At 42.0% G+C, this 22,875-nt stretch overlaps 3 protein-coding genes across 4 annotated transcripts; 2 read left to right on the plus strand and 1 right to left on the minus strand.

Moving 5' to 3' along the window:
- Positions 1-1,404: 1,404 nt before the first annotated feature.
- On the plus strand, positions 1,405-6,575 carry LOC135651215 (DNA replication licensing factor MCM5-like). Of its 2 annotated transcripts, none has more exons than XM_065171130.1 (19): positions 1,405-1,596; positions 1,688-1,802; positions 1,928-2,071; positions 2,172-2,351; positions 2,449-2,547; positions 2,674-2,801; positions 2,884-2,998; positions 3,074-3,208; positions 3,294-3,371; positions 4,371-4,475; positions 4,616-4,707; positions 4,828-4,960; positions 5,052-5,147; positions 5,220-5,311; positions 5,423-5,513; positions 5,616-5,725; positions 5,831-5,960; positions 6,041-6,142; positions 6,222-6,575. In XM_065171130.1, the coding sequence occupies exons 1-19, from the start codon at positions 1,433-1,435 to the stop codon at positions 6,303-6,305; spliced, it is 2,193 nt and encodes a 730-aa protein (XP_065027202.1). In that variant the 5' UTR covers positions 1,405-1,432; the 3' UTR covers positions 6,306-6,575. The 2 variants fall into 2 exon arrangements, with proteins under 2 accessions (XP_065027202.1, XP_065027203.1); XM_065171131.1 differs by having other exon boundaries at positions 2,893-2,998.
- Positions 6,576-6,945: 370 nt separating this feature from the next.
- LOC135650498 (plasma membrane ATPase 4-like) lies at positions 6,946-11,185 on the minus strand. Its single transcript, XM_065169896.1, has 13 exons — positions 11,003-11,185; positions 10,779-10,898; positions 10,585-10,683; positions 10,341-10,478; positions 9,621-10,262; positions 9,419-9,538; positions 9,211-9,333; positions 8,712-9,123; positions 8,113-8,627; positions 7,853-8,026; positions 7,596-7,778; positions 7,342-7,526; positions 6,946-7,232 (listed from the first exon to the last, which is right to left on the minus strand). The coding sequence occupies exons 1-13, from the start codon at positions 11,075-11,077 to the stop codon at positions 7,136-7,138; spliced, it is 2,883 nt and encodes a 960-aa protein (XP_065025968.1). The 5' UTR covers positions 11,078-11,185; the 3' UTR covers positions 6,946-7,135.
- An 8,401-nt stretch (positions 11,186-19,586) lies between these two features.
- LOC135650390 (uncharacterized) lies at positions 19,587-21,060 on the plus strand. Its single transcript, XM_065169662.1, has one exon. It carries the CDS (start codon positions 19,680-19,682, stop codon positions 20,895-20,897), a length of 1,218 nt encoding a protein of 405 aa, XP_065025734.1. The 5' UTR covers positions 19,587-19,679; the 3' UTR covers positions 20,898-21,060.
- The last annotated feature ends 1,815 nt before the right edge of the window (positions 21,061-22,875 follow it).

Raw genomic sequence — 22,875 nt, forward strand, 5'->3', positions numbered from 1 at the left:
ATATTTTTTTTTATAAATTTTATTCTTGTGTTAAATTTTGAAATTTGTTTTTAGGTTTATATTTTTTATACAATTTATCAAATAATTTAATTAAAAAAAATATCGATTCGATTTTATCATAAAGATGTCGAACCCTTGCACCATGGCTCGGGTGTCAGCACAGCTTAGTCCAATCCCGAATACGTAAGGTTGTCAACATGGATGATCGGGTGGTGGAAGCTAGTGTCGGGTCAAGAGTTTGACACTCGTATCTCGAATGTGATTTTCTCTTGTGGTGAGTGGTTTGCTTCTTTATAACTGCTCTTGTACATATGCCGAGGTAAGAAGGGAGATTTTTCGACTCGACCCCTTCGAAACTTGAAGTATTGTGCGGATAAAGGGGTCAAATGTCTCGAGTGCTTCACCTAACGCCAATCAAAGGGTTGACTTTTATACCCATGAACGATGGTCGATCATACGTGATCGGTTAATAGCGGTCAACTCCTTATACGGTAGCTTGTATCTCTTATGCGAGTGTCGACTAACCTGCATAAATCTACACCACGTGACGTCATTCCGAACTTTTTGAAGTAGCCTTATGCTATGTGGCGTTGTCTCGTATGGCCTCGAATAGTGTGGGACATGTGATTGTCCATCGCTGAGTCTGAGGTGCCATATTGATGCGATGCACCATCTCAATCTTAATGATCCATATTGGTGCTGACGTGGTCGTTGATTGTTGCCACAAGGGTGGCTTTAGAATATGCCTTATCACTAGCCATTTTTTCTCATAATTTCATCCTAAAAATAATCATATGATTTTAGATATATATAAAGATCTAAATATTACGTACACTATGAAAACATAAAAAATAAAACAAAAACGATTTACATCTTCAATCGTATTATACCAATACATAATTTAATATAAACATGCTTAGTGCTTGTAGCCATATTTGATGCATTTCAAAAAGCAACAATCTCTATTGTAAACTTATAATGTATTTACAACATTTGGTATAATAAAATATGAAATTTCTAAGAGTCTATGCGATTTAAATGATCATACAAAAAATATATGTTTGGTGATAATGCATGAGACTTATTGAAAATTTTCGTTGATAAAATTTATACTTAAAACAATAATCAAATAGTAATATATGCTTACGTAGTGAGGATTAAGAGTTTTATATCCGATAAATTTTGAGGATATTAATTTTCTCAAATCATAAAATATTTGAACATTGATGGTCAGATCTTGTGGGCCAATCCCAACGACACTACTTTGGGCCGAAGGCTCCAATTGGGCCTCTTCTTATAGTAACCCACCCGCCACATTCCCTTCCCGCCAAAATCTCCCCCTTCCCGCCCAAATGCCCGTTCCTTAATTAAGAATCTCTGTCGTCTGAGGGAGAGAGAGAGAGAGAGAGAGAGAGGGAGGGAAGAGAGAATCATGTCGGGGTGGGATGAAGGGGCGGTGTTCTACAGCGACCAGGCGCAGTTCCCCCGCGGCGGCGGAGACCCCGATCAGGGATCCATCACTCGCCACACCGCCCTCCGCAAGTTCAAGGAGTTCATACGCGGATTCAATGGCGAGAAGGGCGACTTCCCTTACCGGTAACCTCCCAATCCCTCCCCCTTACCCCTCGGATCCCAACCTCGTCGCTTGCATCCTCCCTAACGTGTGTCCCCGATCTCGAACTCGCAGCGAGAGCCTCGTCCATAGTCCCGACCACCTCACCGTGGCCATGGAGGATCTCGACGCCTTCGATGCCGTGCTCTCCGACAAGATCCGCAAGTTTCCAGCCGATTTCCTCCCCCTGGTATAACCCGCTTTCCCCGTGAATCCCCATTTATTTTGAGTTCGTTCTTTAGGGTTTTGGATTCCATTTCCTGTTGTTTGCGTGATGAAATGGAGTCGCCTTTTGTTCTCTTCTCTGTCTACTAGTTCGAAACCGCAGCCTCAGAGGTGCTTGCGAGCCTGAGATCTAAGGTTGCAGGCGAGACAGGGGAGATGGAGGAGCCCATCACAGGAGAGGTGCAAGTCTTTCTATCTTCCAAAGAGAGTTCGGTCTCCATGAGATCTGTCGGGGTTGGTTTCGTTCTTATTGTCTCGAATTATCGTCTGCCTTCTTGACTTCTCCCAATTATCTTTTATGAACAATTGGTATTGGTTTAAATGTGGATTTTAGGCCGAGTACATGTCCAGGCTTGTTAAGATATCTGGGATTGCGATCGCTGCTTCTAGAGTCAAGGCCAAGGCCACATACGTAACTCTGATGTGCAAGAATTGCAAGAGCATCAAGACTGTGCCTTGTCGACCAGGGCTTGGAGGTGCCATCGTTCCCCGGTCATGTGACCATGTGCCTCAGGTGCCCAATCATCAAAACATTTCCTTCTGCTCCTTGTTTCATGTTTTTCTCATTTGCACTCGAATTGTTTTTTTTGGATGGATTTTCTTTTGCTCAGGCTGGTGAAGAGCCTTGCCCTTTGGATCCTTGGATAGTCGCACCAGATAAGAGCAAGTATGTTGACCTGCAGACCCTCAAACTGCAGGAGAATCCAGAGGTCAGGAATTCTCTTCCAGTAGCAAGTTCATGTAGTACCGATCATCATGTTGGTTCTTTGAGGATAGGCAACTTCCGCTTTTGTTTGAGAGTTTGTTTCATTTGCAATGTTTTTATTGTCTTCAAGGATGTCCCAACTGGAGAGCTGCCAAGAAATACACTTGTATCCATAGATCGGCACCTGGTTCAGACTATTGTGCCTGGCACAAGGCTGACAGTTATGGGCATCTATAGCATCTATCAAGCATCTGCAGCGTAAGGAAGAAGTGGATTCAGTCAATTCTTACTCTAGTACCTTCCTTTTTCATTTCTTAGTTCTAGATCATTGACTCTTTAGTGCTTCCAGTCAGAAAGGTGCGGTTGGAGTTAAACAACCTTATATTAGAGTTGTCGGATTGGAACAAACCCGTGAAACAAATTCCTCTGGTCCATCAACCTTTACCTTAGATGAGGTAACTCCAGTAAAATAAGCTTCTGCAATTGCTTTCTGTTGATTGAAAATTAATAATCAATTTTTTCTCAATTAGGAGTTAGAATTCAAAGAGTTTGCTCAAAGGCCTGATGCATATGCTAAGTTATGTTCAATGATTGGACCTTCAATCTATGGCCATGCTGATGTAAAGAAAGCTCTGGCTTGTTTGTTATTTGGGGGTTCAAAGAAGGTACAACAGTGCAACTTATCATCCTATAAGCAAATGAAATAAGATCTCAAAGGTATCTAGATATTCTTTTTGCCAAATAATGCAGAGGCTACCAGATGGCGTACAGTTAAGGGGAGACATCCATGTCTTGCTACTGGGTGATCCATCTACAGCAAAATCACAGGTTGACATTCTGGATAGTAGATGCAACTTAGCTTTTGACAACTGTATGTTCTGAATTCGTATAGTCACTCCTGATTAGATGCTATGCATAATTTTGATGAGAAGAACAAGGTGGTCATTCAGATAATTAAGGGATGTGCATACAAACTTATCATGTATCAGTCATCGAACAATTTGTTTACCATAAGCTAGCATCTTTATGTGCATCATCAAAACTCGAGTCTAACTTGATTTTTTCTCAAATAATTTCTTCAACAAGATCTTAATATTTTCATTATTAGGCTGTCCATAGTAGAATTTATTATGTCACCAATAATTAGCTTCTATTCACCATAGTTTGAAGAATTAGCCCAAGGTGGTCTTTCAAGGAATCATGACATCATTATAAATTTATCATACATAAATTTTTGACGAGTTATTTAGCATGAGCTATCATGTTTATGTGCAGCATATGCTTTATACTATACGGGAAGCATTTGAGGTTTTATTTTTTGAAAATGTGTATATTGACTTGATTTATTATTAAATGGACTCTTCAAGATGTCAAAAAATGAGTCGAGTCTTTTTATACAACTACACAAAAAAGCCGTAATGTCTTAACCATTTGGGTTTGTCTTTGGATGTTTTACCACCATTAAGCTTTGTGCGAAGCGATACCCCTAGTTAAGTAAAGAGCATTGAAATTCGTGTATATAGTTATTGGTAAAACTAGTAATAAGCTTTTCCTTTTTGTGAACTTGTTTGGAAATTTTATTGATCCTATGGCCTTATCGATGCTGATGTGAATATTTGCTGTTTTAACACCATAATTAGATCATTGCAGCCATCAAAAACAGTTAAAGATGTAAACATCATAAAAACGAAGAGTCCTTTTCTTCTTGTTGATTAAAATTTTCTAAACTATTACAGATATCCAGTTCCTCTGGATTTGCAGTTATTACAAGTTCTCTTTTAGTACACCAGATATACCTTGCTTTTAATGAATTTTCATGTTTGCTAGTTTCTCAAGTTTGTCGAGAAAACAGCTCCAGTGGCTGTTTATACTTCAGGAAAAGGTTCGTCTGCTGCTGGTCTAACTGCATCCGTGATTCGTGACAGTAGCTCAGTAAGTCTACAGGCTCTAATATTAATGCATTACTTGATCTCTAAATTGGTTTTAGTTTTCTGGGCATAGTTAGTATGGGACTAAGAACTTGCAATTACAATAGTTATCCTAACTAAAAGTTGAATGCAATGTGCTTTCAGCGTGAATTTTATCTTGAAGGAGGTGCCATGGTTTTGGCTGATGGTGGAGTAGTTTGTATTGATGAATTTGACAAAATGAGGCCTGAAGATAGGTAAAATATATTACAAGCTCAATTCAGGTTACATTTTTATTTTGACGCCGTGCTTCATTTTTCTTGATTCTGTTTTCAGAACTTTGTTCTGATATAGAACTGAGCATTCCTTTTCTTCAGAGTTGCTATTCATGAAGCCATGGAGCAGCAAACTATTTCTATTGCCAAAGCAGGAATTACAACAGTACTCAACTCAAGAACATCTGTACTTGCAGCTGCTAATCCTCCATCTGGGCGCTATGATGATCTTAAGGTGTGTTAGTTGGTTTCTATAATATTTTTTTAATTAGTTTATTGAACATGGCTTCACACATCTTTTGTTTACAAGTTCTACCTTCTTGCAGACTGCACAGGATAACATTGATTTGCAGACGACCATCCTATCCAGATTTGACCTGATCTTCATTGTGAAAGATATCAGAGAATATGACCAAGACAAGGTTCACATTGATTTGAAGTTGTGCTCAAGTTGCTTATTAAATTTTACTCCTGACACTAATTCCTTTTGGCAGAAAATTGCTAGTCATATTATTAAAGTTCATGCTAGTGGTGCTGCGGCCTCCAAAAGCACCAATGCTACTGAGGGAGAAAATTGGCTGAAAAGGTATGTATGCTATTTCTGTGATTATCGTGGATGGGAAGTTACATTTACTTAATATTCTGATTGTTCTCCAGAAATATGAAAAGATATTTGCTAACTTAAGATTTATAAAAGGTACATTGAGTACTGCCGGGTCACATGCCATCCACAGCTATCAGAAAAGGCTGCTGAAATGTTACAAAACAAGTATGTAGAGATCAGGCAGGTATGGTATAGTTAATTCAAGATCATGATGCACTTGCTGTCTGGAACTGGATCATTCTGCAGGTTTGAATTACCTTATACTAGTAGTTACATGTGACTGTAGAGAATGAGGCAGCAGGCCAATGAGACTGGAAAAGCTGCTGCAGTTCCAATTACTGTCAGGCAGCTTGAGGCAATAATACGTTTGAGTGAATCTCTAGCTAAGATGAGATTGTAAGTATCATACATATATATATATATGTATATATATATATTTGTGTTATTAGTTAAGGTGAAAGTATATGTTTGTGTTATATGTAATATCATTCATGAATTCAGGACTTCTGTTGCTACCCAAGAGCATGTGGAAGAGGCATTCAGGTTGTTCAATGTTTCCACAATGGATGCTGCTCGTTCTGGAATAAATGAGCATTTGAATTTAACTCCTGAGATTGCAAACGAAATCAAGGTATAAAACAGGCCTGTTTGCTTCTAGTTTCTATCAAATTTATTGGATCTCTTAAATAACACTTTCAACCCCATGAATAGCAAGCCGAGGCACAAATAAAAAGAAGAATGGGCATCGGAAGCCACATATCAGAAAGGCGTCTCATAGATGAGCTTGCGAGAATGGGCATGAATGAGTCCATAGTAAGGAACTCAATTTGCATGCAAATCTTTTGTAAATTCCTTGAGTTACTCAACTCCTAATATCTGCTAAATATTTCAGGTGAGGAGAGCTCTCTTAATTATGCATCAAAGAGATGAGGTGGAGTATAAGAGGGAACGTCATGTTATTGTGCGCAAAGCTTGATCTAAAAGTTTTTACTAGCTAATATCATCGAAGAGATGAGATGTAGATGCTTTTTGTTGAATTCAAATGTTTGATATAATTTCATCTTGAATGTGACAAATATTCAACTTTTCGGTTGTGGGCATGATGGAGCTTACTCTGTTGATCACAAACATTGATCATTATTTTATAGGACTACTAAAAATATAAATTGTTTTCCATCTGCAAGCTCGGAATGAGATATGTATTTGTGTAGGATAAGTATAAAAGAAGTGTGTTGCTGCAAACAAATGGGTGGGTTATTTTTGGAGAAATAGACAAGCCTCTTCAATCAGAAGCAATTTGGATTATAGTGATGTTGCCAACTGCACCTGTTTGTATGTTTCTAGTATGGCTTTGCAGGAGAAATTGAGTCCTTTTACCAAAAGATCTCAACTCATTCTTCCTCGAGTGTGTTTCATTGTTTTGAAATTTCTTCTATTCTGGCTCGAGTGAGAAACTTTCATTGGGGGGTGTTCATTTATTTATACAAACATATTCCAGTTTTACGATATAATTTATGCATTCCTGATGATTACCTTTTCTCTTGTGGCCTTTATGCTTTAGTCCAAAGAGTGAGTGTGTATGTGCAAAGTTGGAGAGGCAATAAAGCAGCAAGAAAGAGAGCAAAATTTCATCTTCTACTCCAATGTACTAAAATAAACAGCCTACACATCCTTGCGCGGATTCCGGCGATCTCTCCACCGTTTGCATAAGCTATATCGAGTTACCAAAACCCTTCCTTGAGAAGATAGACCACAACCACCATCCTTCATGACTCGAACAACATCCGGCTATCCGGCGGCAGCTCCTCACAGAGTGTAATGCTGCGGCATGCCCTCGATGTCCAGTCCCTTGAGCTTCACCACGGACTCGACATGCCCCTTGAGCGTGTGCAGCTCCCGAAGCCTGCACCAAAAACATCGCCCTTTGTAAATCTCTATGTTCTTAATCGAACAAATACCTCTCTTCTCTATCGGTGTAGAATTCTAGCATATCTTGGAGTGTGTGACTTCACCTTGCAACCTCGGCTCGCCTCTTGGCCTGCTCCGCGATCTCAGACAACTCCCTGTAGTTGTTGTTGTCGTCGAACAGGCCCGAGGTGTCTGGGGGCAGCTGTAGGCCATGCAGGGTGCGCTGAGCCAGCGCCCACTGTGCCTCTCTCTCACCCTTCCCGTAATCCTTCTTCGAGGTGAAGGCCGTCTGCATTGTTACGAGTAGCCATTAGACATCAATCGTCGGCAGTTCCGGAGAAGAGAAGAGACGGTTAACCTTGTTCTGGAGAAAGTTGTCCCAGGCTCTTCCACTCAGAGCGTAGCGAATGATGAACTTGAGAACGTCGAGAGGGAAGTAGGTGATGAGGCTGTAGAGCCAAATGACCCCAGCCCACCCCCATCCGATGCCCTGGATCCTGGCAAACCCCCACGAGGCATACACCGCGATGACAGTAGCCACCTACAAGGGGATGGATGCCCATCGATGAGAGACTCTAGGAGTAATTCTGCGTGCGTGGAGGATGCGAAGCTCACCAACTGGGCAGCGATGAAGGCAAAGACTAGCAAGAGACCGGGGCGCTCCACGAAGGACCAACTCCTGGACCGGGTGACGAAGATGAGTGCTTGACTGATGATGCTCACTTGCAGATACAGCGCTGCGGTCAGCTCATCACTGTGGTCCTTGATTGACCTCACACCGAACGCTTCCTGCACCGTTAAAGGTGGAGATCATCAACGGGTTCTCTGCTTTTGCCTGCCTATCCATTTAATTTCCTTTTGGTATAGTTACTCACGGAGAAGAAATCGGTGTCGTGAGCAACGTAGAAGAAGACCACGGTCATGATTGCAAGGTAAGCACCGAGAACGATGCCGGTGGCGAAGATCTCCCGGAGCTTCCATGAGTCGGGCAGTGGGGAGGCCTTGACTCGGTCCTTGGAGATGGTCATGATGGTGCCATCGTTGAGGATGGCGATGACGAGGACCATGAAGGGGGAGAAGTCGAAGCGCCAGATGAGGGCGACGAGCATGAAGCCGAGCACGATGCGGATGGTGATGGAGACGGCGTAGATGGTGTAGTTCTTCATCCGCTGGAAGATGGCGCGGCTCGTCAGCACTGCGCTCACGATCACACTCAGACCGGGCTCCGTGAGCACGATGTCCGAAGCACTGCGTGCGGCGTCCGTCGCGTCTGCCACTGCGATGCCGATGTCCGCCTTCTTCAGAGCTGGTGCGTCGTTGACGCCGTCCCCTGTCATGCCACAGATGTGCTTCTTCTCCTGTAGCCTCCTCACTATCTCGTACTTGTGCTCTGTAGGAACGTCTCACCATTAATCCATCGGAGATCAGATAGATCCTCCACACAATGCAGTGGGGGAGGTACTATTATTCTTACCGGGGAAGACTCCGGCAAAGCCATCAGCCTTCTCGATGAGGTCATCGATGGGGAGGCCGGTGGTGTCATCGTTCTTCTCGCCGAGGAGGGTGGAGGACGGATACATGTTGGTGCCCATGCCGAGCCTACGCCCGGTCTCTTTGGCAATGGCAAGCTGGTCGCCCGTGATCATCTTGACATTGACACCCAGGTTGAGCGCACGGCGGATGGTCTCGGCACTGTCATGCCTCGGGGGATCGAAGAGGGGCAACAGACCCATGAATTGCCATGGAGCGCCGGCACTCTCCTTGCTCGCCTCGGGCACCTCCTGCCTTGCCACACCCAGAGCGCGGAGGCCGCGGTCGGCGAACTTGCCGATCATGGCATGGACCTTCTTCCGGGCGTCCTCTTTCATGTTGCAGAGGTCAATGATCTGATGCATGCGTGAGATAGAAGCGAATTCATGATGGTGCTAAGAGTTCGTATAATGAATACATTCCAGAAGATCGAACCCGTTTACCTGCTCAGGAGCGCCTTTGCTCGCGCGATGCCATTTGCCTTTCGAATCGACGTATGTGATGGCAGTGCGCTTCTCTACTGGATTGAAGGGCAGAAAGTGGAGTTCCTGGATTCCAGCTCGTGCCTGTGAAAGATCATGGATGTGATCGAATCAGATAAAAAGGAAGCATTCTATCGCTCGTAACTATGTAACATGAACCCCTTCCTACCTCCTTGGGGTCGGCCAGCATCCCGACAATGCAGGCATCAATGGCGTCCTGGTTCTCAACCCTGGAGGCCCTTGCAGCGTACAGGACTACCGTATCCTTATCCATGTCCTTCACGAACACCTGTAGCGAACCGATAGAAGATCATGCTAATTCGCACTGGATCACGTCAAGAATTAATTGAGGTCGGAGATGTAGGCGTCACCTCGATCAGGCTCTTGTCGACGGTGAGCTTGTTGAGGGTAAGGGTACCAGTCTTATCACTGCAAAGCACGTCCATGCCGGCCATCTCCTCGATGGCCGTCATCCTCTTGGTAATTGCCCCTTGCTCTGACAGACGGTGGGACCCGATGGCCATCGTCACCGACAGCACAGTGGGCATGGCGATGGGAATTCCGCCGATGAGCAGCACCAGGAGGTTGTCGATGCCGTCCCTGTATCGCCGGTGCTGGATCGGGTACATGACGATGATCTCGACGAGCATGCCGAAGGCGATCGAGCAAATGCAGAAGTTTCCAATGGCGGTGAGCACCTTCTGGAAGTGGCCTACGTTGTTGGTGCTGTCGACGAGGTGGGCGGCCTTTCCAAAGAAGGTGTGGACGCCGGTGGCGATGACGACGGCCTCGATCTCTCCTTGCTTGCATGTGGAACCGGAGAATATCTCATCGCCTGGGTTCTTGGTCACAGGGAGGGACTCGCCGGTGAGCGCCGACTGGTCGATCTTGAGCGGGTCGCCCTCGAGGAGGCGGGCGTCGGCAGGGATGATATCACCCAGCTTGATGCTGATGATGTCACCGGGGACGAGGATCGCAGCCTCCTGCTCCGACCACTTCCCATCCCTCAGCACCTGCCACCGATCAACCGACCCGTTAAGTCGACGCAATCCGCAATAGACGCAGGAACTCATGGAACCGCGGTGGAAGACCTTAGTCTTAGGGGCGAGGCCAGCCATGAGGGCGGCGGCGGCATTGCCTGCGTTGTTCTCCTCGATGAAGCTGATGGTGGAGTTTATGATGAGGAGAACGACGATTCCGACGAAGTCCTGCCAGTCCGGTGGCTCACCCTGTTTGCATGAATGCATGCATGCAAATGATTACCGCTTCTTCCGAAAACCTTCTCTCAGCAATCATGGAGATATATATAAGATACACAAGACACAGAATCGTTACCCCTCCGTTAGCCAAGACGATGGCCATGATGGCAGCGATCTCCATGACCCACGACAGCGGATTCCACATGAATCCTAAGAACTTGAGGAACTTGCTCTCCTGTCATCATTTCAAGAACAGGGGACGTATGGATTAGCTGCAAGGTGAAAGAAGATGAAAGGTGAAGTTTGTCGCAGTAGTATCCATGCACCGACCGTCTTCTCCTCGAGCTTGTTGGGGCCAAAGATCTGCAGTCGGTCCTCGCCCTCCTCGGCGGTGAGCCCTTCCTGGCTACATTTCAGATGCTCAAAGACCTCGCTCACGGGAACCTTCTCCTGAAAGGAAGCGAAGAGGAAGCAAGTAAGTCTACCAGGTGAAGAAGCGATGTCATGGCAACTGGAAAAGCGAAGAAGCTAAAAGAGTCCGAGAAACATCTAACAAGATCGACGGTCTCGTTCTTGATGTCCTCCAGCGACACGGACTTGGTGGCGACTCCATTGTAACCGGTGGCCATCCTCCTAGAAGAAGGATGTGAGGCTGGTAGGGTGCAAGGAGGAGGGAGAGAAGAACAGGGTCTTCTTCTTCTTCTCTCCTTTCTCGGGCCTCCTCCCTTTGATGTACTTGTTTCGATGGGAACTCCCGCCAATTTATAGTAGAGGAGGGCCGGAATTCGGGGCCCGCCAGATGCGACGGCTGGAAATCGGGACACGTGCCAATGGGTGGGGGACGAAGGAGGAGAGCAAAGCCCGGTTCGCGAGCGCGGGGGTCCGGCAGAACCGGTCCTGCCATCGACGTGGTGGGATGGCAAAAGAGACTAATTTGAAGTAAGCATTAACGCTTCCAACTCAGCTACTATCATTCGCGCACGCAAAGCCTCAACCCATCAAACTAGAACAGGAGATGAAGCGGCTGAGGCCGGAATGTTCAGATCGAGCCAGGAAATACGAATCGATTATGAATCAAATTGATTCGATCGATTATAACAAAATCAAGTTTAATCTAAAAGATATTAAATTTACTATCATAAAACTTTAATCGATTCAAACCGACTCAAATGTTCAAAATTATAAATAATATAAACTTAATTTTATAAATATTATTGATTCTAATTCTATTCAATTAGATTAAATTGATTTATTTATATATATATATATATATTAATATTACTTTAAAATTTAATATGTTGGCATCAATTTAACTCATCAAATACACATACTTGGAGCTTCTTTTGGTTTATTCACTCTTAAATCTCCACACTAAGACTAATTATCGATATAATAATAAAATTAACCTTTGAAAGTGATAATGGGTAGTCCCAATATAACAGATATTTGAGTATGATGAGAAGAGTCACTAGAAATGTTTTTATTTTATTTTATTTTATTTTATTTTATGGAAAATCGCTTACCTTATTAATTTACGGAAAATGCACGATGTGATATAGAGAAAAACTCATAAAAAAGAAAATGGTTATTAAAACACAAATATTAAGTTTTCTTCTACTGATTCTCAAGAATAATTACTATTCTGCATATATGACTTGGAGTAGGTAAAAATAGATTAACTATCTGAAACATTAATCCGAAACATCGACAAGAAATATCTTCTTCTTCTTCTTCTTCTTCTTTTGAACTTATTGGAAAGGAAGACAAAAAGATCTAAGCTTTGTCTTGATCTTGATGAGTCATGGTTCAATCAATTTGGAACAATGACTTCATGTTATTAGTCAACTCCTGTGTTGATCATGTTGAATTCCATGTTTTGAATTGAACCAAGACCCATAAATTCAACTGGAAAGACTTTGCTGGAGATTTCCTCTTGACCATCCTTTTTTTGTTGTTGTTGTTGTTGTTGTTGTCCTCCTTCCAATTCTTGTGAAAAACAATATTGTCCTTTCAGATAATTTAATTGCACATATCATTTTCCTTGGATTGTATCAATTGCAGGTAGACAAATCCTCTTATTCCTTTATGGTATTGTTAAAGTTCACTAAATCGATTCACATTATGGATGTTTCAACCTTAACATCATCTAATTTACAGAATCTTTTCATGAAAGAAAATATTCGTTACAGTGCATCTTTTGATTTCATGAAAAAAAAAATAATATTTATAATTTTTCCTTTGTCGTTGTCATTGTCTTTTAACATAAACTCGTGTTTCTCTATCTTTCTCTACGAATTAAGAAAGAATTTTAGATTCAATGTACTTAGTTTTACCCTCATAAAAAAAATTTATTTTTGTGAGTTGAACCCTAATAATCTAAATTATTAAAGAGATAATTTTATTTTGATGCTTAGGTTTTTGTATGTGAATATAACAAATAAGTATTAAAGTAACTTGAGAGAAAATGAATCAACATTAAGTAGTTTCCTAGAGTGAGATGAACATTATATACCTTATTCTTCTCCTAGGGGTTGAATATTCAATATCATTGATTCCCCGTAAAGATCTTGATACAAGGAAAGATATGCTTAAAAGAAAAGAAAGTGGACGAAAGGATCAAATATTTTCATATGTAGTCGACAATATATGAAAAAACGTATAATTAACAAGATACAACATAGAACTTTTTTTTTAAAAAATTGATATCATTGATAATAATTGAAAATTCACTCAAAACATATTCTTTACAATTAATGGGATATAAAGAGGAGCTCTTTCGAGGATAAATCCTTATACATGGATAGTTGTTGTTTTTCATACATATTTAGACCCCTCTACAAGTATTAGATTTTATAGTGTAATAGTGAAAAATTACAGGAGATAAGTTTCACGTTGCTCCCGCTTTGGTGATAAAAATGGATTGGCTCATTAAGCTTGTCTTAACAAGAAAAAAAAGAATATAAATAAATAATGAAGCTCATGATTATTTGTTCTACGCTTCTACTCTTCGAAAAATTTAATATTTTTTCTAAACTTGATGGTTTATTTTTTTATTTGTCAACAAAATTAAACTAATCATGCTAGAAAACCAATTAATGTAATGCTTCAAATATACAATATTTTAATTAAAAAAAAATATTTTATTATAATTAATATTCATCGTAAGAAATTAATAACTAATAAAACAATTAATTGCTAGTCACTTGGAAGCCAATCACGTGACTGATGACACGTGTGACACGCTACATAGTTTTTTTTTCTTATAATTATTTATTGATATTTTTTCATTTTATTTTATATGTTGTATAAATTATGATGTCCAATGAGAATCAGATCGTGATAAGATCATGATAATAAAATCGATTCACCTTTAAATATAGACGTTAAATAATCTCAATCGTAAGTTACTCGAGAGAGACATCGAGATAACCGGATAGATTCATCGTAAGTTACTCTAGAGGTGACTGTCCATTCATATGGTATGTGTTGCGATAAGTAGAGGCTCAGATATGAGATATCCGTTGGAGCTCCTATCTTATTAGATATCTGGTAAGCTCTGAATTATTGGATCTTGTGGATAAGATCCAATAAGAGCCAATAAGAGATTATTGAGTAAAAATCCATTAATCCAAGAGGTTTGGATAATTGGATAGGGATCTAATACCCAATAAAACATAATCCATTAATGTTAAATGGTAGGAACCTTTATAAATAAATGGGCCCAAAAGATGGCATAGGCTAGTCACCTCTTGGTCGACAACCTCAGTTGAGGGTGTATGGATAGCAAGAAAGGTCGACCCCTTATTGATCATGTGGTGCACGTGGAGAGAAAGATAATGCAGTGATTTAAGGAGCATCTTCGTTGTATCTACTATGTGAATCACTGCTAGAGAGGAGGATAGTTGACATCCTTCATCTACCCCTGTAGATCTGAGATTTTTCAAGTATATATGATATCCCTAGATAATAAATCTCACTTGATACGTGCGGTTTTCGATTTTATGTTTTGTGTACCAATCTTCGCATGACGAGGAGATATTTTTTTTTGAAAAATTTGTACTTTTTATTTTCTGTTCTTCCACTATACATATGATGCTCTGATCAGATTTTCCAATACTAATAATTAATATCATGATATTTAGCATTCAGTAAATCCCAAGAAAGGATAACATGATACTGGACCCATCGACAAATATCCTATACCATCTAGTGGGATCACCATAAAAGTCTTAACTCAAAAGAATTTACATAAGGATTAGATGACAACTACTATTCTAAAGCCACTTTGATGAGAAATATTATTAAATATATGAAAACTAAGATTTTTGTTAATGAGCTAATCGAAGCAAAAAAAAGTGTGCACGCATCAAGCATGGTACTACGTGGTCTATGTCCTTATTACATCCCCTGCTGTGTTGTTTCTATCCTGTTGAGGTCATTCATGTACTGTTCAAGATCCATGAGGAGGCTTGCATATAACACATTAGTACAATGACTTTCAAGATTCTACGATAGGACTATTATTAGCTAACCCTCAAGCAAAATGTCGAGGAATACGTTTGATGTTGTAACAAATGCTAGTGTAATGCTTGAGTCTAAAGGTTACCTATTCTAAAATTAATCATAGCCGATCCAACCTTATTCTTTATCGAGTGAGGACTGGATATACTCAAACCTTTTCTACTAACCATAGGGTAAAGAAAGCATCCGGTGATCAAGGTAGACTATTTCACTAAATGAACTTAAGTCAAGTTATTAGTATCGATTATAGAGAAGCAGGTTGAAAGGTTCGTTTGGAAGAGCATCATATCTCAATTTGGAGTGTTGAGAGTGCTAATCACTAATAATGAAACGCGGTTCAATAAAGAGAAATTTTATGATTTCTTTGGAATTCTTTTGAGATTCAGCTCAATGGCTTATTCGTAGGCTAATAGTTAGGCCAAGATAACTAACCGAGTCATGCTAGATGGATTAAATAAAAAAGTCTTAAGAGCTAATGATGCATGGGTAGATAAACTTTTGAATATATTATGGGTTTATCGAACTACCCCAAAAACATATACTAAGGAATCCCCTTTCTATTTAGCATAGAGAATTGAAGCAATGCTCCTAATCGAGCTAGTAGTACCAACTATTCAAACTTATCTCCTTCCGAGATTGAAGCATTTGTTACCTGCACCAAAGATGATGATGAGGTTGATAACTAATCCAAGTCCAAGGCGTTGAAGGATGAGGCTGAGGATGATATTGCAGACCTTTGAAAATTGAGGTTGCTTTGAAGCCGTAAGGGTGTTGTTCATAGAATTTCTAATTACAAGATAAGATGAGGAATATTTGAGATAGTAAAAAATAATTTACAAAGGTTAAAGATGATACTTACCAATTACTTGTTCAGCTCTCATATTTGAGAGTGGGACATATGACATTATCCAACATTATTAAGTACATATAGTACAATCCTAATAGCTCAATGGTTATTCAAATTATCAAAAAAATCATATCGAATCCACCACTACCTATGGAAAGGCCACGTTGCTAGAAACTACTGTTCCACATTTTTCTTCGATAGTGGGTGGTTTTAATGTATGATCGAGTATTAGATCTTTTTTGATCTGTTTAGATTCTCTCACCCGTCTAAGGAAGGAGCACATATGGCAATTGCCCCAATTAGCCCTATGTGCACCATCATGCCTGGCCTCTCCGACCTCTGGCGCCACTACACATTGGCCCTATGTGCATCATCGTGCTTAGCCTCTCCAATCCTTGACACCACTGCATGTGGCCCTATCAGCCTCTATGCATCATCGTGCCTAGCCTCTCTAGCCCGTGGCGCCATTAAACACAACTCTATTAGTCATTGTCATGCTTGGCCTTTTTGGCCCTTGGCACCAATACATGTAGCCCTATCGACTGTTTGTATACTACCATGTCTGGTTGTAACTTCTTTATGTGCTATCATGCCTAGCTAGGAATATGTCGAGTTTGGGTACTTAGCCAATATGCTACGTCGACACTACTAAGACAAATGTGTCAAGTTAGGCTTATCGAGTCGGGCAACTAAAGTTGGGTTTATCAAGTCGAGCAACTCAAGTTGGGTTCACAGAGTCAAGTCACCCAGTTTGAACCTATCGAGTTGAATGGCCCGAGTCAAAAATTCCATCATCTCTTAAATAGATCGCAGATACCAATCGGACTACACTTCCCGACTAATTATATGTGATGCTCCTTAACTCGAGAAGCGAGGGCCATGTGTTAGAGTAAGAGTGATGTGGTTGCCCCGTTGACATCTTATGTGGCTGACTTATCAGCACTCTACGCTATCATTACTACCATCCACATAACAAGGGCTCTCTCACCACATGTCCAAGTTATTGATCAAAGACATATGGCTAAGCTAAATTAGCAAAACTAAGGTAATGGATGAGTATAACGACTTGAGGTCGTTGGGTTATGATAATCACTTCTCGCTTCAACGTCTTTTCTTACTTAGGCACCCGCTATAAAAAGAGATCACATACATATACTTAATGCATACTAAATAATAAATAAAATATAATTTATCTAATTTATTCGATTATTCGAATTACTCAACTTGAGTACTGACTTAAGTATCGGAGGGATATATTATCGAAACTGCTCTCGACTTATTTTGACTTATTTTTATGGGGATCAAAAGTCCAACTTGATTAATTTTCTTAAAACTAACTTAAGGAGAAACCAAATTAGATCTAAATTGGCCTTGTGTTCGAAAAATCTAAATCTAAATTCTAGCATATAGTTAAATCAGTACATCTAAAAAAATTTATGCCTTAAATACTGTTTTCTTTTTCTTTCCCCCTTCTTCTTTTGTTGCTTGGCAACACAAATGAAAGCTAACGGAGAAGAATATTTTAGAACTAAACTATATTTAATTTATGCCTGTGCTTCCCCTTCGTTAAGTAATTAGGAAGATGACAGAAAGGCTTAGCGGTGCCCAACTCATCTACTGTGGTAGGTGGACCATGTAAAACTATTGGTGACATCAACAAGTAGGTTCAACTACTGTAGTCTACTGGTGGCAGCAGCCATTAGTCTTCAGATTTTTCTTACTGATTACTTTGGGATGTCTGTAGCATTTAGGAGCACACAAATATTGTTTTCAATGATCTCCCTATCTCACTCTACTCGCAGAAAAGTACAACAGTAATTTATTTGGTTGATCTCCTTTGCAAGTTGTTGGGGGATTCTGGAAGACAAATGAATAAGCATATTAATGAGCCATGGATTGGTGAGTGGATTGTTGTGGGTCTTGTTTGCCTCAGAATCTATGGTTGGTGAAGCTCCGATGTGGACACACAAACCTTCTCAGCCATGTCCACCTTGCAGAACTCTGCACTGATGGAAAGCTGTTAGTGTTTGATCTCTCTCCTGGTCTCATTGCTTTGGAGTTTAGCAGGTAGCTCAGAGCCGGAGAGGGATTCCTTGGACCTATGAAAGAGATGACAAGGGAATACCAACATCATTTTTTGGCGTTTGAGATAGCAGATACTGTGCGAGCAAGAGCTTCATGGTGGCCATGGATTGTACCCTCAAGAAATCTCAGTGACGACTGACGTTAATTCTTCCTGCTACTGCATCATGAAATCCAAGTGAAACAGCTTATTCTCCACAATCATATTACTGCGTTACTCTCATAATTGGTCATGAAATCACTGTTTTAGAGTGTTATATAGTAAAGTGTTTGGGATACTGCTTGTTAGCTTATAATAATGCAAATTCATATGAATTAAGGAAACTTGGAGTAGTAAATAAGGCTCGAAAAGAGCATGTCTCGATTGATTGGATGGTTGGGAAGACTAAGCTATCGAAGTGGGGACGGCTGACATGACCAGTAGCCCATCCATGTCCATCAGAGTCTGTGGTGGGGTGTGGCATCCAACCTCACTCTCATCAACATAATAACAAATATCATCAAATAAGATAAATAACACATTTTCCTGGTAATTTTTTTCCTAAAAGTTATCTTCTAATGAGTGAGTATTATATCTGCCCAGTCTTCTTTTACATTTTCTAATATAATATTTGCTACTTCAATCTCCATCTAACCCAACTTATTTAAGTGTAACATAACTCTATAATAATTAGTGGTAAGGGGCAAAAAAAATGAGAATATCTAATTATATGAGTTAGGATGTATTTCAAATTACTGTTACATTAATTTTTATTTTTTTTTCAAAGATAAATGATGATGATAGAAAAATCTTCTTCAAAGTAATTTCTTCAATAAATTTGAAATAATTTTATATCCATTTCAAAATATTTTTTTGTATATATCATAAATCAAGTCTTATTAACATAGATATCACAAGATGAAACAAAAGAATAATACTTGGTCCGAATAAAAGGTGACATGTCTATCCAAATGGTGTGATTAAACTCATCTGATTCAGAGAATTAAAGGTTTTAAAGATAATGATTATAATAAAGCTCTCAAACCAAATATTAATATTTTTACTGTAATGATGAAGCATATTTATCTTTAAAGATTCACAAATGTCTTTACATTACTACTAATGGATTTGTATTAGTACATATTTATATTATTTTAATTTTTTAATCGTTTTATCATCTTTAGAATTAGCCTAAAATGATAGAAATTAGAGGTGCTTATCATTCTTATACTAAACCTTAACCCATAGTTAGGCCCTGCATGAGCCAAACAAAACCTTCCTGACGAGAAGCTTCCAACTCTTGAACGTGTCTCCCTGCCTGCGCTTAGACCCTTCAAAGCACAGCAAGCAAACGTGCTCAGGAATTGGTCAAGTTGAGATTGATCCACCCTTCAAACTCTCTATTTCTTCTTCTTCTTCTCCTTTCATCAATTACAAGGTCAATCGCAAGTCAAAGTCCAACACCCTGTTTGACCATCCATCCCTCTGACCACATCACCCTCAGATTCTTTGGTACTTCCCTTCGCTCCCCCTTTTTATCATATAATTATTGACTGATAAACTTGTATTAGTAGCGCATAATTTCAAAAAAGAAAGAAAGGCACACCTTTTGCCTCAATTACTCTGGGCCCCACTGTGGGCTCCACTTTTATTTTCAGAGTTTATATATAAATATGGTCGCTACGAGAGGCGCACAAACCAAGCTTGCTCTTCCTGTGGACTTCGTCTCCTCGATCCAAACCCCTTGTTTCGTCGATTCGATTCCGGTTCCAACCCCAGACTCGGAGGCCGGTCGAAGACGATGCCGGATCGATTGCCGTCCTGCTTTGGCGGTGGCGCCACCAGGGGCACCCCGACTTCGACGATGGCCGGGCCCAACCTGACGACCTCGATCTACGACACCCACCTCGGCGTCGCCTCCCTCACCTGGTCCCGCGCCATCGTCGGTCTCACCCTCCTCGCCGACCTCCGCCTATCCGGCAGCGAACCCGGGGAGGATGACGAGGAGGGGGAGCGCCTCCGGTTCCGCGTCAGGCCGTGGCTCCCTTGGAAACGGCGGGGGTCTCGGCGGTTTAGCCTCAGGGACCGCTCCTGCCACCGCTGCGTGGAGTTCGCGTGGGACCTCTCGCGGGCCAGCTTCCACACGGGCGGCAGCGGCCGGCCCGAGCCTGCGTCTGGGTTCTTCGTCGCCGTCGCCTTTGATGGCGAGATGCTCCTCGTCGCTGGAGACCTCGTCGAGGAGGCGTACAAGAAGACCAAGGCCCGGAGGCCCATCGCCCCCTTCTCGAACCCGACGCCGACCGCCAGGCGGGAGCACGTCGTGCTGGGGACCTCCGGCGGCCCGAGATCGTACCGGACAATGGCGCGATTCGGGGGCAAGAATAGGGAGATTTCGATCGAACTGGGCCCGAAAGATAGGGAGCCGGAGGCGGGGATGGCTGTGGCTGTCGACGGCGAGAAGGTCGTCCACGTGCAGCGGCTCCGCTGGAAGTTCCGGGGGACAGAAAAAGTGGAGGTGGAGAGCGGCGCCCGGATGCAGGTCTCGTGGGACCTCCACGACTGGCTCTTCCAGTCAACGGCAGACGCCGCGTTAAGCGACGCAGCCGTACCGACGGCCGCGGAGCGGGGGCACGCCGTGTTCGTGTTCCGCTTCGAGGAAGAGGAGGAAGAGGTCGCAAAGGCCGCGGAGGGACATTCCGGGAAGGTATCTGGCGGCCCGTACGGGGGGCATTCTGGGAACGGCGCGTACAAAGGCACGGTGTTCGGGGGGCATCCCGGGAAGACCAGGAACTGGAGTGAGAGTAGCAGCAACGGCGGCGGCGGAGCGGAGACAACGGCAGCACAGAGGAAGAGGAAGAGCAGGAGAAAGGACCTCCTGAAGACGACCTCTTCCTCATCGTCGGCGTCGTCGGCGTCGTCGGCGAGCAGTTCCACCGTGATGGAGTGGGCGAGCCAGGAGGAGATGGAGTTGCAGAGATCGGACGGCTTCTCGCTGCTGGTGTACATCAGGGAGAACTAATCTGAGTGCATGTCCTGTCGGTGCTCGTTCCCCTTCCTTTGCTTCATTCGTGTAAATCTCGTTGTTGCTTGGATTCTTTCTTTTTTGGTATCAAATCTCCTTGTTCAGATCTTAAACTGGGATTCAAAAGTATTACAAGGGAAGATCTTAGGATGTTCTTTTCTTCTTCTTCTTCTTCTCTCGGAAACGAGAGACATGCAAAGGTGCAGTTCTAATTGTCGTCTTCTACGCTTTTCACTGCCTTTGCGCGTAAGATTGGCGGACAGTAGCTTGTTTTTGGGGTCATGTTTGACCATAATTTTCTTCAGCTCATTCTGCACGGACTAATATATATATGTGTGTGTGTGTGACTGACAATGGTGCCTTGGAACATAAGGTTTATTGCATAGAAAGTGAGAATTAGAAAAAGGTGAGCAGGAGGGAATATTCCCTTCGTCTTTCTTCTTTTATTGTCTGAGAAAGATTAGAAGAAGGAATCCAAACCTAAACGATCCTGATAGGAGATGACAAATGAGAAGAGTGTTAAGTGAGGTACAACTCATCTCCATCTTCTATATTTCTCGGTGCAAAACCTCAGCTTCCCTTTCACTCACTCCGTCCATTCTTCTTGTAACGAATCCCTAATATCTGAAGCGTGCATGCCCTGCATGAGGGTAGGGAGGAAGAGAGGTTGGCGACAGTGCATGTGCAGCGCTGAAGCCCTTTTGTTGCGTAGCGTTTTCCAATACGTCATCGTCTTGTTCATTTCCTACTTCTCCTACTGCAGCGTGAGAGAGAGACAGGACGGGGGGCCCCTCTCTTCTGACAGCAAGAACATAAGGATCCAAAGCCCACAGTTTTGTCAGGTGAGCAGTCCCGCGTGAGGCGGGACGGACCGGCCGATGCCTCGTCCCTTTCTTCTCCGATGCCGCCTGCTGCGCATCCCACGCAGGACTCGGCAGTCTCCCTACTGTTGAGTTCCAGATATTGATTCAAAGGGTGACATATTCCACGGTCGTTTGGGGCATCTGTGGGCGGGCCTCTGAGTCTGCAAACCTGCCTGGATTACGTTCAAGGTTACAGGGGGATTCGCCTGCAATCTTTCTTGAAATCAACCTGCGTACTCTGGCACATGCTAAGAGCAGATCAAGAGCTCATAACATACGGAAGATTCGACCTTTCACGCTACTAACTTGTACAAATTTACCTTCTCAGGTCATCTCCGCAGAACGAATCTATGCTGATGATCAAGATACCTTCTTCTCAGAGAGAGAGAGAGAGAGAGAGAGAGAGAGAGAGAGGAATGGTGAACTGAACCGAGGACTTGCCAACTACTGCATGACTGGTAAACGAAGCTGTGCAGTGGTGCATTCACGTGGAAGACCAGTGTAACGCGGAACGTTGAATTCTGATGCATGTTGAGTCGATGGAGGCATGCTTTTAGAATGATTAATCTTTCATGATTGACCTTCCCCAGACTTTGAAATTTGAATGATGACCGAGAATTAGGATGCAGTCATTTAGCTACTGTTTTGCTGGAAGAGACGAGAGAGGCTTTGATCAGTACATATAGGCTCGAGTGGTTCCTTCTTTTTCCTCGGGAAGGAATGCAAGTTAAGGTGGCTGAACTGGAGATTCTGCTCTCATCAAGTTTACAGAATCCATCTCAACTCCAATACAATACCGTACTGATAGAAAAAAAAGGTTTTCTAGATCATTATGAAAGGAAAGGTCATGTTTTAGTTTCCACCAACATCACGTCACGGTAAAAATCCTATAAAACATTTATGCCAAAACAATAAGAACAATAATAATAATAATTGGTTAAACACAATGAAACGATTAGCAAGAAGAAAGATCGAGAAAGCGAAACCCAATCTGCTCATCTTGATGCTGATAAGCACAACAGTTTCCGTCGGTTAACGTTATACCAAGCCGCACTTTTTTATTTTGAAAATATTTTTTAATAAAATAATTTTTATTTGAAAATATTTTTAAT

Source organism: Musa acuminata, chromosome BXJ3-10, assembly GCF_036884655.1.
Source record: "Musa acuminata AAA Group cultivar baxijiao chromosome BXJ3-10, Cavendish_Baxijiao_AAA, whole genome shotgun sequence".
Taxonomy (NCBI): Eukaryota; Viridiplantae; Streptophyta; class Magnoliopsida; order Zingiberales; family Musaceae; genus Musa; species Musa acuminata.